Below are 15,108 nucleotides of genomic sequence, written 5' to 3' on the forward strand. Positions count from 1 at the left end.
CGCGGGAAGCGGCGCAGTGAGTGGTGTGCATTAGGCCGCTCTTACGTTATCGCTGACGTCATATGAAGTATCGGACTGTGATTGGGCCACGCATCCGTACCACCCACGCATTCCGTCCGCCACTAGCTGTAATTGGTCTAATGTAACATGACGTACCCTGCCACCAGAGGGTAGAAGTCGCTGACCAAGCAGGGCCTGTCTCATTGTTCTCAGTCCGCGTATACAGTTCTCTCTTGTGCCCGGTATTCCCCTCACAACTCACAATGGCTTCCGCGGGACACCCACCACCAGAGAAAAACGTTGAATTACTTGGGCCAAGCCATGATAATGTGAAGGAAATCATCGAGTTGGGGGAGAAACTTAAGCTCGTCCTTGACAACGACCCAGACAAGCATCGGTATGATGTGTCTAATAACCACCTGACGAAAGTTATGGAGCCGTATATCCAGATCTATCTCGACAACATCAATGCTAGTCGTCAACGTAGTATTGAGGACTTCCTCGCCCGCAACCCACCACAACCACAGCCAGCCCAAGTCAGTGATAGTGATATTGACAGTGAGGATATGGACTTTGGGAGGTTTGTCTGGGAGGCCCTGCAAACCTCTGCGAGTAGTGAAAATGAAAGTGATTCACCGGAGGGCAACTAATCTGCCTCGGAACCAGCCGCCATCCACGTGTGCCGACCCAGCTTTTCTACTAACGTAAGTGTTAAAAAACCTAATATTATTGATATTTCTCTTAATTATTAATTGTGTGTGCATACCATCATAAAATTAAGATGTTATTTTTACAACGTACGTATTGTTTCGGAAAAAGTGGACTTTGGGGGTCGGCCCAGTCTCTATTTCAATTAATCCCATATGTTCTGTAATTTCATTTACGGGTTTCTCGTTTTATGCGGGCCTCCACGGGTTCAATTGACCGCGTAAATGCAGACTACAGTATACTGTGTGTGTATATATATATACATATATATTAAAACCTCGATTAACCGACCACATATGGGGGGAAGGGGCCGACGGATAATCCAAAAGGTCGGTTAATACGTAGTACATAAAGTCTACGGACATAAAACATACATTTTCAAAGTACCTTTCCCTAACCTACCTCATTTAAGTCCCTCTATTCATTTTTGTTCATTTGCCATTCGTATATCATTAGACTTTGCCTTAAAACATTAACCACTTTAGTAAATAAATATGAACCAGCACAGAAACCGTGAATAAAAAATGGAAAAGTCAAAGGACATATGTCATCACAAAAATTGTGACCAAGTCCCAGGTTGCTGATCTGACTTTCTGCCTCATTTACACACAATTGCAGGTCTCAATTGTTTCTCTTACTATTGACAACCAACATACATACAGGTACATTGTTTCTCACTCTTGATTTTTTGTTCATTTTTGCATTTCTTTATGGTTCTTTATTACTATTATTATTATTATCATTATTAATATTATTACATTATCGCCCCCCAGGCCCCGATGTTGGTCAGTGACCTATGCCCGGGTGGGATAATCCCAAATTAAAAAAAAATAAATAAAAAAAAATAGGGGTCGGGGTTGACGGTTAATCCGAAAGTCAGTTAATCGAGGTTTTACTCTGTGTGTGTATGTGTATATATATAGGCATGTGCACACATGCACGCATGCATGCACACACACACACACACACATTGTGTAACAAACTCTGCTTTACAGGTAGAATATGAGAATTAACAAACTTTATCTTTTCTTCTTTTTTTTTTTTTTACTAGTTTGTGTTTGACAACAATATACTGTACATAATTTTCTTATACCAAACATTTTGTTTTTCATCAACTGATGATTTATATTCTATGATCAGAGAACAGAAAATAAAAACACTGAAACTAATAATTTCATTAATTGAAAATAATTTTGCATAGTATGACCAAAAGACAATTTTATTTGTAGTACCAAAATTTGGAAGTTGAAATATTATGCTTCATCAATGGGTTCTTGTTTTCTAGAAAATATTTGGAAAAATGATTGTTTGGACTGTTCTTGAGAATTCGATCGATGAAATTCTCTCCTCCCAGATGGCCCAGGTCTGGTGGGGAAAAGATTACTAGATGAGACAGTTCTACGTTTGAACTTATCTTGAGCAAGTGTTTGATGGTCTTTCCCAACAGCTGGGCTGGGCTTCCTAGACAGAAGATCCCCAAAAAATGGTTTGGAGGTTTTTTTCTTAATATCATGTTTTTCTTGGTTGCTAGTAATTCCAGCTTGATTGACCTGTTGATCGCTTGATGACAAGGATTTAGTGGAGTCCTCAGAAATAGAACCTTGAGATCCAATGTCCCCAAACGGGACACATTTTTTACTAGCAAGATCATATGATGAGAGGGTTCTGTGCCTATGAGCATCTTGTGGCTGTGTACTATCTTGCTGATCATATGATGAAGAAGTTCTTGACATGTGCAAGTCATCTGATGAGAAGGATCGGGCAAGGGGAGCATTTCGTCCACACAGCAGAGTACTGTCTGAGGCAGATGCTCGAAGACATGATGCATCCTATCAAGAGGAGCAAATGATAAAAAATATTAAAGATCATATACATACAACAGTATAAGTACAGTGGTGACATGACTGCATCCTCCAGTTAATTGGCATACTGGCTTATTTCCATATTCTCACATAGTGTATACAGCACTGTTATATAGAACTTGTGTATTGCTTCACTTACTTCTGTAAATTAACTCTTAAGTACTTGATTCTCTACATGAAGTACTTTGTATTTCCGTGCTATTTCTCTATCTCACTGATAATGATTTTCCTGTTAGAACATCATCACTGCCTATCTTATACTGTAGAAGGGTAAGTGGGTGATTTAATGGAAGTTTTATACCGTACAGTAAACACCTCAATGGAATTTATCTACAGCTAGCAGATAGCTTCAAGTACAGAAAATGTCAGAGCATAGTTCTTTGGATTGGAGTAGTGAACTTTTGAAATAACCTGCCACTGAGTGTTTGAGATCATTTAAGGTCAGTGTTGACTGACAGTGGCACATGTTCATGTACAGTCGGGGATAAAAGTTCTCTCCATGTGATGAAACTGAGTCACGGGAATGAGTCTCCGAACTGACTTACACCTGACTGCTGTATCTCGTTTGGGGTCAATGCTGCTTCATTTTGGGCTGGAGTAAACATTTGACCCCAACTGTACATTCATGCCCATTACTGTGCTTGCCAATACTGCATAAAAGAGAACTGACAGGCTGTCTAAATTGCTAATGAGCTGATCAAGGGTGAAGAGGATAAAGTAAAATTAAAGTAAAGTAGAATAACTCACCCCAATAAAACCCTTAGATAAAAAGGAAGGGAAGGTGAGGGGGTGGACTAAGCTGTCAGCAGTTACATACTGAATAACCTACTTCAATAATTATTGCAGCATGAATACTGGTTACTCCAGATATCAACTAAATGTATTGATTATTAGAGGATTCATATGGACAATACTAATATTGGTGAGTGTGCATGGGCTAGTGTACAAGGAGAGAACCAGATCCTCTATTCACTCACCATTTTGCCATGCATTGACATAAAGCCAGGATAATCTGAAGCACTCTTCTTTACTCTCGGGTCTAGCTCGTTGATGGGATCTCGTGTTCGAATTCCTAACAATCGAAGAATGGTGCCCATTTTTTTGGCATAGTCCATGTGACCTGATAGAAAAAATTAATAAAGTAGTAAAATTTCCCATGTTATTTACAAAACATGGCCCAGTAGTTACAATAGAAAATGTAGTTGTGCCACTCTGAGTCTTTAGGTGATATACATAAATACCCTGTATACACAATAAAAAGGAAACTTCAATACAATTCAAGGAGGAAAGCATTGGAAGGCTTGTAATCTGAAAATCTACTACACTCAAAATAGCTGGATGAAATATATACTCCTACATAGGCACTGGCAACTCTAGAGGCAAAAGTTGAAGCACTACAGTTATATATTTTTAAATGTCGGAAAAATTCCTACATGGTACTCGGTGGCCAGAATCAACAGCATCACAAATTCTCCCATCATTCACTGCTATTTATTTCCTTTTACTGTCACAGATGTGCTTTGCTTTTATAATCCTTCAACACAACCCCAAAATTTTCATCTGATATACTTGTGTCACCTAACATCAAATGTCAGTAACACATTCATCTCCTCATATCACGTGGCATTTATGCTCTCTGATCATACATGAGTATTGTTTCATCCTTGACATCTTTCCTAACCCCATCTTTCCACCTATTTCTTGGTCTTCTCCTACCATCCACTTAAACATTAAACACTTTATTTTATTTTATTTTCATTGCCCTAAAATCACTGGACAAATAAATTGTTTCCTTACCAGTGACAATATCAGACAAATCAAAGTTAAACATTCTTCGATCTTGCCAATCAATTGGGATCAGTCCTGCAATACGTATAGTTCCTGATGATGAGCGGTAGAGGAAGCGTAGAAGCCAATCTCCCTGACAGTATCCATTGATGATTCGTCCCGACACAATATTTCCTGTAAATGATGGCCTGGCATAAGCTTATCATAAATTGAAGGAAGTTAAACATTGTACAGGTGTAGAGTAAAATCCCAGTTTCTCAGAATTTGCTTCCGTGGAATTCAGATTTTGAATAAGGCGTCACATGACTTCAACTGTAATGATGCCAGTGTACAGTACTAACAATTTATATTTTTAATAAAATGTGTGTGTACACTCCAAGTACTGTAATATATTAAGGACTCTAGGGCCTGTTTAAGTAAAATACTGTCCAAAATTTTCACATTCCTGGAAATGAAGGTTTTACTGAGGACAGTTTGATTTTTCTTTAATTAATCTACTTAATATTGTTTGCCTTCGTCTGAACAGTATGGTAATACAATTTTACATATCGCTTCTTTTGTGAAAATTTTTGCTTGGTTTTATTATACTGTTCCAAATTGACATACCCTTGCTATTCACGGATTTGCAATTTCGACTGTTCGTGGTAAACAGATGGCAGCTACTTACGACCCTCTCCCACAGCGCAACGAGTCACCCCCATGTGCCCGCAGCGTCTCCTCTCCCTCTTCTCCCTTTGTTTGCACTCAACCATTGCCTGCGATGCAGCATCTCTTGTGTTGTACTCAAAACTTTATTGTTTCTGTTTTAAATGGCCCCAACTGCCTATTGTCAGTGTTAGTGATGCTAGTGGAGTGAAACGTTCAGAAATCTCAAAGCCAAGATAAAACAACTACCAAATACTATGTTTTTCAAGAAAGAACCAGCAACTCCCCCACCTGATTCGTCTCCCTCACCTACTCGGTCAGCTGCAGCCGCTCCACAAACCACCACTGCATTACCCTCTTCCTCCAACAGTTATCCCGATGATCTCCCTACGCTTCAGTAACCAGATTTCATCCTATTGTACAGTACACTTCATCAAGCTCCAAACTTCCACATATGAAGGAAAGTAGTATTGGTAACTTACGTTTCTCATACACAGTACAGTATGGGTATACAGTAGTGCACTAAGGTAGTATATGTTACTATTCGCGGTTTTGCCAATTCGTGCCATTCCTTGAAACCTAACCCTCGCAAATAGCAAGGGTTTACAGTATAGAAAATTTACCCCCCCCCCCAAAAAAAAGTATCTTTAATAGAATATTATAGTGGATTTATTTGAAGATGCATTACAATATGAATTTCATAGACATAAAAATCAGCGTAAAGGGCCCTGAATATGTATTGTACTATGACGGTAGGAAAGTTCTTCTCTAACAAGGTTATATCTGGTTCATGCTACAATAAATAATGCATACGTACAACTATTGTTTCAGCTAGCCTTACATAAGATATCTGTACAATTAATAGAATTCCTGTGCAACAATCTAGAGAGGAAAAATATTCAGTGGATGTTACTTAAAAATAAAATCAATGACTAAAATCTAAGCCGTGATGCATTGCTATTATTGTACAGTATAAGAACTGTAAGTGTATATACTTCATCATCTTGCCTATCAGATGATTTCACATTCTAATAAAATAACAATCTTCACTTACTAAATTTCTGCCATTCTTTGGGATTTCCAGGCACTGGAGCACCAAGGAGTATGGCATCTTGAATTATACCTGCAGTACCTTTACGACGGCTAAGCTCCTGGCAAGAGGAGAAATGGATTTGGTGAGTTAAAACATTTTATTTGTGTTAATACAAAATTACAGATGATTCTGACATCTCTTTGCTGTATTAATATGTAAAAACTGTATGAAAATTTGCTCCTATTTAAAAACTGTAAAACTATCAAATTGAAACTAGGTAAAATGTAACAGAGGTTTAGGCTGAAACAAGGTAAGGGTCAACAATTGCAAATATCAAGAAAGTGCTACACCAATTGACACATTCACTACACCAGAACTACCTCAATGACTTTATGAATTCACTATCCAATTTCAGTCATTCTACAAACAAAAACCCAAATATCAACACACATTGTTTCAGAGACGAGTTACGACATGCTCACATGACTGTACAGCCTACAACTTGTTCAAGGCATATCAGTATTTTTTGTGTGGCTTCACTGCATGAAATGTAAACCAGCATACTTAATATCAACCTTAACATGCAATCCATTGAAATAAAATGGAGGGCATAACTTTATTCAGTAATTTATAAATAAAGTACTGTACTACAGTAGTGTATTAGTAAAGGAAATTAAAGGTGTATATTAGGGTATGGAGGATGAGAAAATAAAATTTAAGATAATATACCCCTATTAACCCTTTCAGACCTACTCATGTACCTGATACACCTGAGACCAGAGTCCTATACAGAACACACAAGAGATACAGGATGATGTTAAAAGGGCGGAATGGAGGATGGGTCCGGACCCACCCCTTTCACCAGAAAATTCCAATACTTTTTTCTTTTATGCAGTATTGTACTCAGGCATTTTTGTATAGTAAAAAGTATTTACTATTGACTTCAGAATATCTCCTAATATCAAGTGCACATGGCTTCAAAATATCCTCAAAACGCCCATGATATTGGACAGATTTAAAAAAAATTATGGGGAGGCTTACAGAGCCCCTCCAAAAAAAAAAAACCCAGCTGGGTGGGCTCACTGTACTCGCCATGGTCCACCATCCACAACTTCTTGGACCACCCCCCCATTTGATATTCCTGGATTCACCCCTGGTTTATTGCCCTGTTTCAAATATCTTGGAGTAGCCATGAACTGTGTATCACCAGCAGTAGTAATTCACCCTCAGAAATTTCACAGCTGCTCAGTTACCATACTAACATAAGAGTGAAAGGACATTTATCATAATACAAATCTGGCAGCCACAAGTTAAACTCATGTGTCTGATAGACACAGGCGTAAATACAAATTTAAATGTGCAGCTACATGGGAAGAAATAGATGCAAGTTTGATAGAGGAATATGATGATGAAGATGAAGAGTTTCGCTACAGTCTATAAAACTGAGAAATCAACAAGACATATTGGCCCAAACAAATGTGTATACTGTATTGTCATTCTTCAGGTATACCCTGTACACCAAATCCTTCATAGAGGCATATGAGAAGAAACCTCTAGAGCCTAAAACATGTCATCAACATTCTCATATGAGAAAGTTAACTTAGGTTAAAAAAATTCTGTCTCTGAAATGTGTAGATACTGCATTAAGTATTTCAATAAGTTTTTCCCATTACCTTAATTTTAACCTTGAACTGTATTACAATATGGTACTGCTCCTTTAGCTATGATAATAACTTACCTGAAGACAGTAATAGATTACTCGTGCTCCAAGTGAAAATCCTATGAGTGTCACTGGTCTCTTGCCATGTTGTCGCTGATAAAGCACCTCGGCCAGCTGCTTACCCACCTCAGCTGATCTTCGGCAACACACACCCCAGGGGTTGTCAATCACAGATGCCAGGGTAAGAAGTGATGTTGGCCATGTGATTGCAGAGATGATACCTGTTAAAAGAAGGTTAATAATAATATTTAGTAGCTCAGTGAGGTGTGTCATAGATCAACTGGTATAATTCTGGACTCCAAGTTTATTTTATGTGACATTGATCTCATGGAGGGGAAGGTGTGGAGGGCAAGACTTCATATGGTGGCAAGTGAGCCAATTACAGAATTCCATTACGTTTGAGCACTATACTACAGTAAGGTAACCCTTCTGGTCTGGGGGTTGCCATGGTACGATAATGTGGGAGATCTGGTGAAAGATGCTTGATAGCTTATAAATGAGCAACCATGGAGTAAGTCAAGTTCACAACTCAAGGTCAAAAGGTTATAACATTTTACTGGTGTTTCAGGTTCCTCTGCCACACATTTGCTGTTAAATGTTAGTGTACAAAATGCTCTTGCAGTCTCTCTACAAATCTTAGCTTGTCACTCTAGCTTTCCCTGGTTTCATCCTAGAGGTCTATTTTATTTCTTGATAAGTAAAATTGAGCATAACCAGCATGCATGATCAATATTTATTTATAGCTTCTGGTATCAATCTGTTCAGATATGTATTTGCCCCTCTATCATGGCTTGGACTACAAGATGCATCAAATAAAAAAAATTCCTTCTATTTATTTCTTTCTTACTGTATTTATCATTTCCTCCACTGGTCAACTTACATTACACTCGGGCTGTCGGTCTGTTTTTCTTTGTTATTTACCGTCATTCTTCAGTGTTCATACAGGAGGAAACCAGTTTACAGTATTTGGAGAAAACCTGGGATGCTTGGTATGGTCGAACTAGAAAACACCCTTCTTGGATCTGACTCGGGGATTAGAACCTGTGAACGCTGTACCACCACCTTTAATTTAGAATATAAGCAGTGAAAAGCAACTTAGTTTCTTGGTTTACTTGCCTAACATTAGAGACTCTTGGTACAGTACAGTACAATATGTCACCATGCATAATCTGTTTTATTATTGCTATATCCTTCAATACTTATTTCTGTGTCTCAGTTATTTTCTTTCAGTCTTGGGCTTCACTTCTCTAATACCTATAAGATCTGACAAGGTCATTGAATATAGAATCTGGAATTTCATTTGAGTCAATTTGTTAGATAAAACATCTGCAATTGTTTATCAGTAACTGAAATAGCATTGTGATACAGCAATATCTGTTTCTGTCACATGTACTTCAATATGAGGTGTTGCAGTATTTGACCAAGCATATGTCCCACAGAAAAGTAAGCATGGAATGTGGGTATTTAACATCAAAACTAAACATGGTACAGTACTTGGATATTTAAACAAATTCTTGTATCATTATCTGTCCAGTTTGTCTTCTTATTTCCATCAGTTGGCAGTCTTGTATACCCCAACATTTTGTGTTTTTTTCCCTTCTATTCTTCTTCTATAGCATCAGTACTGTACCTTTATCCTTCACAGTCCATTGGTATCCTCTCAAATAATTTGTTCACCTGAAACATCACAGAAAAAGGTAATATTAAAATACATACTTTGAATTACTAACACAACCATAAGGTACACACCTGCTAGGATGGTATATTTGAGTGTCTCCTGAACAGCCATGGAAAGTGCAAACTGGAGGAGGTAGTCCATGGCCTGTCCAAGTTCCAGCAGGTACTGGGACTCATATCGTAAACAGTACTGAAACAATAAACCAAGTTAGAGAAACTGTCAAGCAGTGCTTAAGTAAGGCAATGCTTTATTGGTATTTCATGGAAACTGATTCTAATGGTATAAACATGTGTGTAGCAGGTATTATTTTGGGGAAGCTAATAGGTAAGCCAATCAGTGACAAAGAGGGTAAAATAAACTCTTAAGTGCCTAGAGGGCTTTTAATAAGTTTAAAAATGCATGAAGTAAAATGGTATGTGGAGCACTAAATGTTCATCAAATCTGTGAATGAGAAAACTACAAATTGCAAAAGGTTTCTTAAAGGACATTTTATTCTTAAGCACTTGAGTAGTAAGCACTGTACATACTACTTGGTTTATACGTATACTTAAAATATTTTGTACATAATAATGGATTGTTACTCTTATATTCCCATCTTAATCCAAAGAAACTAACAGGATGCATGGCTTCTATGGATATCTATCTACAATACAAAATGAAGTTATACAGCAGAAGCCTTTTGCCCCAATAAACTGGAGGAATTGTCTGCTTTATAGAGTGAACATGAGTACAATACAGTACCAAAGTAAGTCAAAATTCTTTGAACTAATTCCCAGAAACTGAAACAACCTGCTCATTCACACAGACAAGATCACTTAATACCACCAGTTGGGTGCAAAATACAAACACATGTCTTATATGTTTACTGAAAGTCATCGATAATCAACTTCTGAGATAATAAACCAATTTGATTTTCTAGTAAAGCTGATGACGTACTGTACAGTATGTATAAGAGCCTTTTATGTTCCTCCAAAATTTAAAGCCAGATAAAACAAATATTGTAACTCAACACAAAACATCTTACTTACATACTAGTTATTTTCAGTCTTACCTGCTCTCGGGAATGGTATAAAATCTTCCAAGGTTTACTGAATTCCTCTGTTCCTTCTTTTGTAAGCCAACCAGAAATAGCAATAGTAATATGTAGGTGACTTCCATCAGTCAGGTAATCGAAGGCAAATTCTTCTATGTCTCCAATGCGCTTTTGCATTTTAAATCCTGAATTTAAAGAAGAGAATTTTTTTCATAATTATTTAGAATTGCACATGGCATAAAATTATTATTATTTTTTTTTGCATTTTCCATTTCACTACCCATGCTGCCCATACAGTATAACATACATTAAACAAACACATGTACTGATATAAACACATGCAAGATACTGTAGTATGTGAACTGAAATTACAAGATTCATTAAATTCTGTGGTACTGTGCAACATAAAACTAAAAAAACTTCTTGTAAAGTGTCAAAAATTAAATAGTGATACAATATCCCAATTTAGGACCCACCAATTATAGTGATGATAAGAAAATGGGGAAAATGTGTGGACATGGTGTGTAAAATTGAGATGTGAGAGAAGTCAATGAGATGGAGGAGAGGGTGGTGAGACACGGGAGGTGGGTTGTGGTGAGGTCATAAACTAAGGGGTTATGGTGGTGAGGTTATAAACTAAGGGGGGAGGTTATGGTGGTGAGGTTATAAACTAAGGGGGCTGTGGTGGTGAGATCATAAACTAAGGGGAGGTTATGGTGGTGAGGGGGGGGGCTGTGGTGGTGAGATCATAAACTAAGGGGGGGCTGTGGTGGTGAGATCATAAACTAAGGGGGGGCTGTGGTGGTGAGATCATAAACTAAGGGGGGCTGTGGTGGTGAGATCATAAACTAAGGGGGGAGGCTATGGTGGTGAGATCATAAACTAAGGGGAGAGGTTAAGGTGGTGAGGTTACAAACTAAGGGAATGAGGTGGTGGCAAAGTAACCTCAGGGCAAGAAGAAGGAAGGAGAGAGCAAAAGTTAAACACAATTTAATTATCAACTGAATTAGCAAGCAGGGGAGTGAAATTGGTACCAGGTATGTATTCACTGTTACTTTCACCGAGTCACTGTTTTGATCAGTTCATTAAAATGGAAGGGGAGCACTTTGAAGAATCGATAATAAACTATAATGCTGAATTTTTTCTTATTTCTACACCTTAGGTCCCATCACTTGAAGAACAAAGCCTGGGACTTGAAATGTTAATATAAATCTATAAATACATGTACAATAAAGGTATGTTTTATTTTTTCAACAAGCCTTTTCTTGATAACATAGAGGATGGCTTGATAGGAGCTGATCCCCTGATTCTTAGCACTCATGTTATAGCCTAATGTGCAGGGGCTAGAGAACAAGGAGAAAACCCCACCCCTACACTACTAAGTTTAATAACAATGTTTCAGTCAAGTTCCAGAAGATAAAAGGTTTTAATTTACTGTGTATCTTATGGTTGGTTAAACAACTTTACAATATCAAGTTTTATTTATGGTCGAAATATGGGATTTAACTGCAAAACTAACCTGTAAGGCCTGCACCTGCTGCACCAAACATGGATCCTACCACAGCCACGCCTGCAGTTGAAGACAGAGCTGCCATTCCACCTGAAATTATTTGATTATCGTTCAATAAGATATACAATACCCTGTACTGTACTGTACTCCAGTTCGGTTATACAGCATCTCCCCAAGTGCTGTAAATGTTGTTGTATATCACATAGGAAGTGTAATAATATACGGTACAGTACTTCAAAAACTATGAATTAATAAGTTAAAGCCAGACAACATGAGCTGAGCTGCCATGCACAGGCCAACCGGTCTATTGTAGACTCCTTATTTTCTGATGTTCTTATATAAAAAAAGAAATATATAGCATTGATGCTTGTGACTAAAGATAAAGATTTTGATTAAAACACAAAAGATCTTGTATGAAGCCTAAACAAGGCCAATGTTGAATTTATGAGTTGAATCCCCAATACCAAACCAAACAACAGGTTGTTAACTTTATACTGTAAGTAAGAAGATAAATTTTGAGTGTTTGGTCACCCCAATAGTCAAAAACTTTGTGTAATAAAACTGTAGCACTAAATTAAATGGAGGGAGAGCCTGCAATGAAGGAATAACAATTTATCTGTCAGTATCTGTCAGTAAAGAAAGTGAATGGTGCCTGGGTTGAAGCTAAAAGGTTCCACTGTTATATTTGTATTCTCTGAAATACTGTACAGTATAAGTAAAAGCTGTGTTGAACAATCAACAGTTGATGGGAAAAGCCATCAGTGTCCACTATCAAATAGTTCGTCATTCGTATAAAAGTAAACATACACCTGAATATGGCGGGTCTCACTTGACCAGGATATTTTGTTTCATGATAAAAATTATGGATCTGTTTGGAATAATAAACATACAGTCAGTAGACATTAAACACCCAACACGTACACCAGAAAGTGGGTTGTGTAAACTGTTCATAATTCCTAGAATAGCTGCCTCTTTTAGCAACCAGTCTAATTAAGTTAAGTGCTACTCATTTACATCTCTAAATTACTATTTACAGCATTATATAGCTGAAAAAACTATTCCATGTCGACAAAAAATGAATTATGTCTTTAAAAAAATGTACTGTACTGTACTATACATCTTTCATGAGTCCTGCACATTATACAGTATAGTACTGGAATTATCTTCCTTTAAAAAATTATATAATAACTTATAGAAGAGCCCAAAGTCTCACCTGCCCCAATAAAGCTTGAAAGACCAGCACCAATAAACGGGGCTGCCAGTCCGCCTGTGAGGCCCAGGACAGCTCCTCCACCAAGGGTGGCTAAACCTATGGCTGTGTAGCGCTTGATCTTCTTGTAGCGGTCACGTTTGGCCGTTTCCCGTTCTTCCTCCCTGGAACAATAACTCAGCATAAGCAATGTGGTGAGTACATTCTTGTTTTTCAAACCTCAGTGGAATGTTTTTCCCCGAATAACATCATCTGGCTGTATCAAGTTGCCTGTGTGATCATGCCAGTACTTATAGCATCAGCACGTTGCTTCAGTGTTAAGGCGTTGGAACTCCACAAATAAAGAGCAAAAAATGTGCACTGCACTTTAAAAAATAAACAGTCCAGACATAATTAAAAATGAGGAAACTGGTCGCAAAAAAAACCACACACAAAAAACTGGTCGCAAAAAAAACCACACACAAAAAACAGAGTTATGGTTAACTAAGATCGTACAACACAGATGAACTAAGTGGACAGTGTAATATAATTCAACTACATTTATGAGGAGGGAATCAAGTCCATTTATAACATAAGAAAATACTCAAAAGGAATTACTGTACAACACTTTCATCGAGAGGCCGTATCATGCCCTCTCCTGTGTAGTGCTTTTGTCCTCCGCTTATCCTCTCCCCTTCTTTATCTCTGCTATATACTCTACACTCATTTGATAATTCTCCTCTCCCTTATTCCCTGTTCTCCCCTACACTTCAGCCTCTCCCTGCTACGTTACCCCCTATAGTTTTATCTTTCATTGTTCCTCTCTTTTATTCTCTTCTTTTACTCCTTGTTCCCCTTATTTGACTAGTTCCATTAATCCTTTTTATTTTTACCCTTTCCTTCTCCTTTTTTATTCCCTCCTCTTAATCTTTTCCCCTCTCCTTCATCCTATTCTCCTCCCCTCTCCTTAATTTCCCCCTACACTTAATCCTTCCTCCCCCCTCCCCTCCTATGAACTCTTTACCTTGTTCCCTTAATCCTTCTCCCCATTTCTTAATCCTTTCCCTTTGACCCTTCTCCCCCATCATTTAATCCTTCTTCCCACCCCTAATCCTTCCCACCACCCCTTAATTCTTTTCCTTTGACCCTTTTCCCCCACCCCTTAATCCTTCTTCCCACCCCTTAATCCTTCCCACCACCCCTTAATTCTTTTCCTTTGACCCTTTTCCCCCACCCCTTAATCCTTCTTCCCACCCCTTAATCCTTCCCACCACCCCTTAATTCTTTTCCTTTGACCCCTTACCCCAATCTCTTAATCCTTCTTCCCACCCCCTAATCCTTCCCACCACCCCCTAATTCTTTTCCTTTGACCCTTTCCCCACCCCTTAATCCTTCCTACCCTAATCCTTCCACCACCCCTTACTCCTTTTCTTGACCCTTTTCCCCACCCTAATCCTTCTTCCAACCCCATCCTCCTCTACCACCCCTTAATTTCTTTTCCTTGACCCTTTTACTCCCCACCCTTAATCCTTCTCATCCTTCCCACCACCCCTTAATTATTTTCCTTGACCCTTTTCCCCACCCCTTAATCTCTTCTCCTACCCCTAATCTCTTCCCACCGCCACCCCTTAATTCTTTTCCTTGACCCCTTTTCCCCACCCCCTTCTTCTTCCTGCCCCTTAATCCTCTTCCCACCACCCCTTAATTCTTTTTCTTTGACCTTTTTCTCCACCCCTTAATCCTTCTGCTCAATTCTCATCCTTCCCCACCACCCCTTACTCCTTTTTCCTTGATTCCTTTTCCCCACCCTAATCCTTTCTTCCCACTCCCTTTAATCCTTCCCACCACCCTTGTTCTTTTCCTTTGACCTTTTTCCCCACCCCTTAATCCTTTCTCCCACCCCCTTAAACCTACTCCCCACCCCCTTAATCCTTCTCCCCAC

The 15,108-nt window shown here is 38.5% G+C and overlaps 1 protein-coding gene across 1 annotated transcript in view; it reads right to left on the reverse strand.

Annotated features, from left to right (window-relative positions):
- Positions 1–1,610: 1,610 nt before the first annotated feature.
- LOC121861130 (transmembrane and coiled-coil domain-containing protein 4-like) overlaps positions 1,611–15,108 on the reverse strand; it is a 54,725-nt gene continuing 41,227 nt past the window's right edge. The window contains exons 5-13 of the mRNA XM_042358695.1: positions 13,191–13,351; positions 11,987–12,067; positions 10,486–10,652; positions 9,506–9,623; positions 7,775–7,977; positions 6,058–6,154; positions 4,368–4,532; positions 3,548–3,690; positions 1,611–2,537 (exon numbers count right to left, since the gene is read on the reverse strand). Of these exons, the coding sequence (XP_042214629.1) occupies positions 1,962–2,537; positions 3,548–3,690; positions 4,368–4,532; positions 6,058–6,154; positions 7,775–7,977; positions 9,506–9,623; positions 10,486–10,652; positions 11,987–12,067; positions 13,191–13,351 (1,711 nt within the window). The 3' untranslated portion in view covers positions 1,611–1,961. The remainder of the gene's footprint in view (positions 2,538–3,547; positions 3,691–4,367; positions 4,533–6,057; positions 6,155–7,774; positions 7,978–9,505; positions 9,624–10,485; positions 10,653–11,986; positions 12,068–13,190; positions 13,352–15,108) is intronic.

This window comes from Homarus americanus, unplaced genomic scaffold (assembly GCF_018991925.1).
Source record: "Homarus americanus isolate GMGI-L3 unplaced genomic scaffold, GMGI_Hamer_2.0 scaffold52806, whole genome shotgun sequence".
Lineage (NCBI taxonomy): Eukaryota > Metazoa > Arthropoda > Malacostraca > Decapoda > Nephropidae > Homarus > Homarus americanus.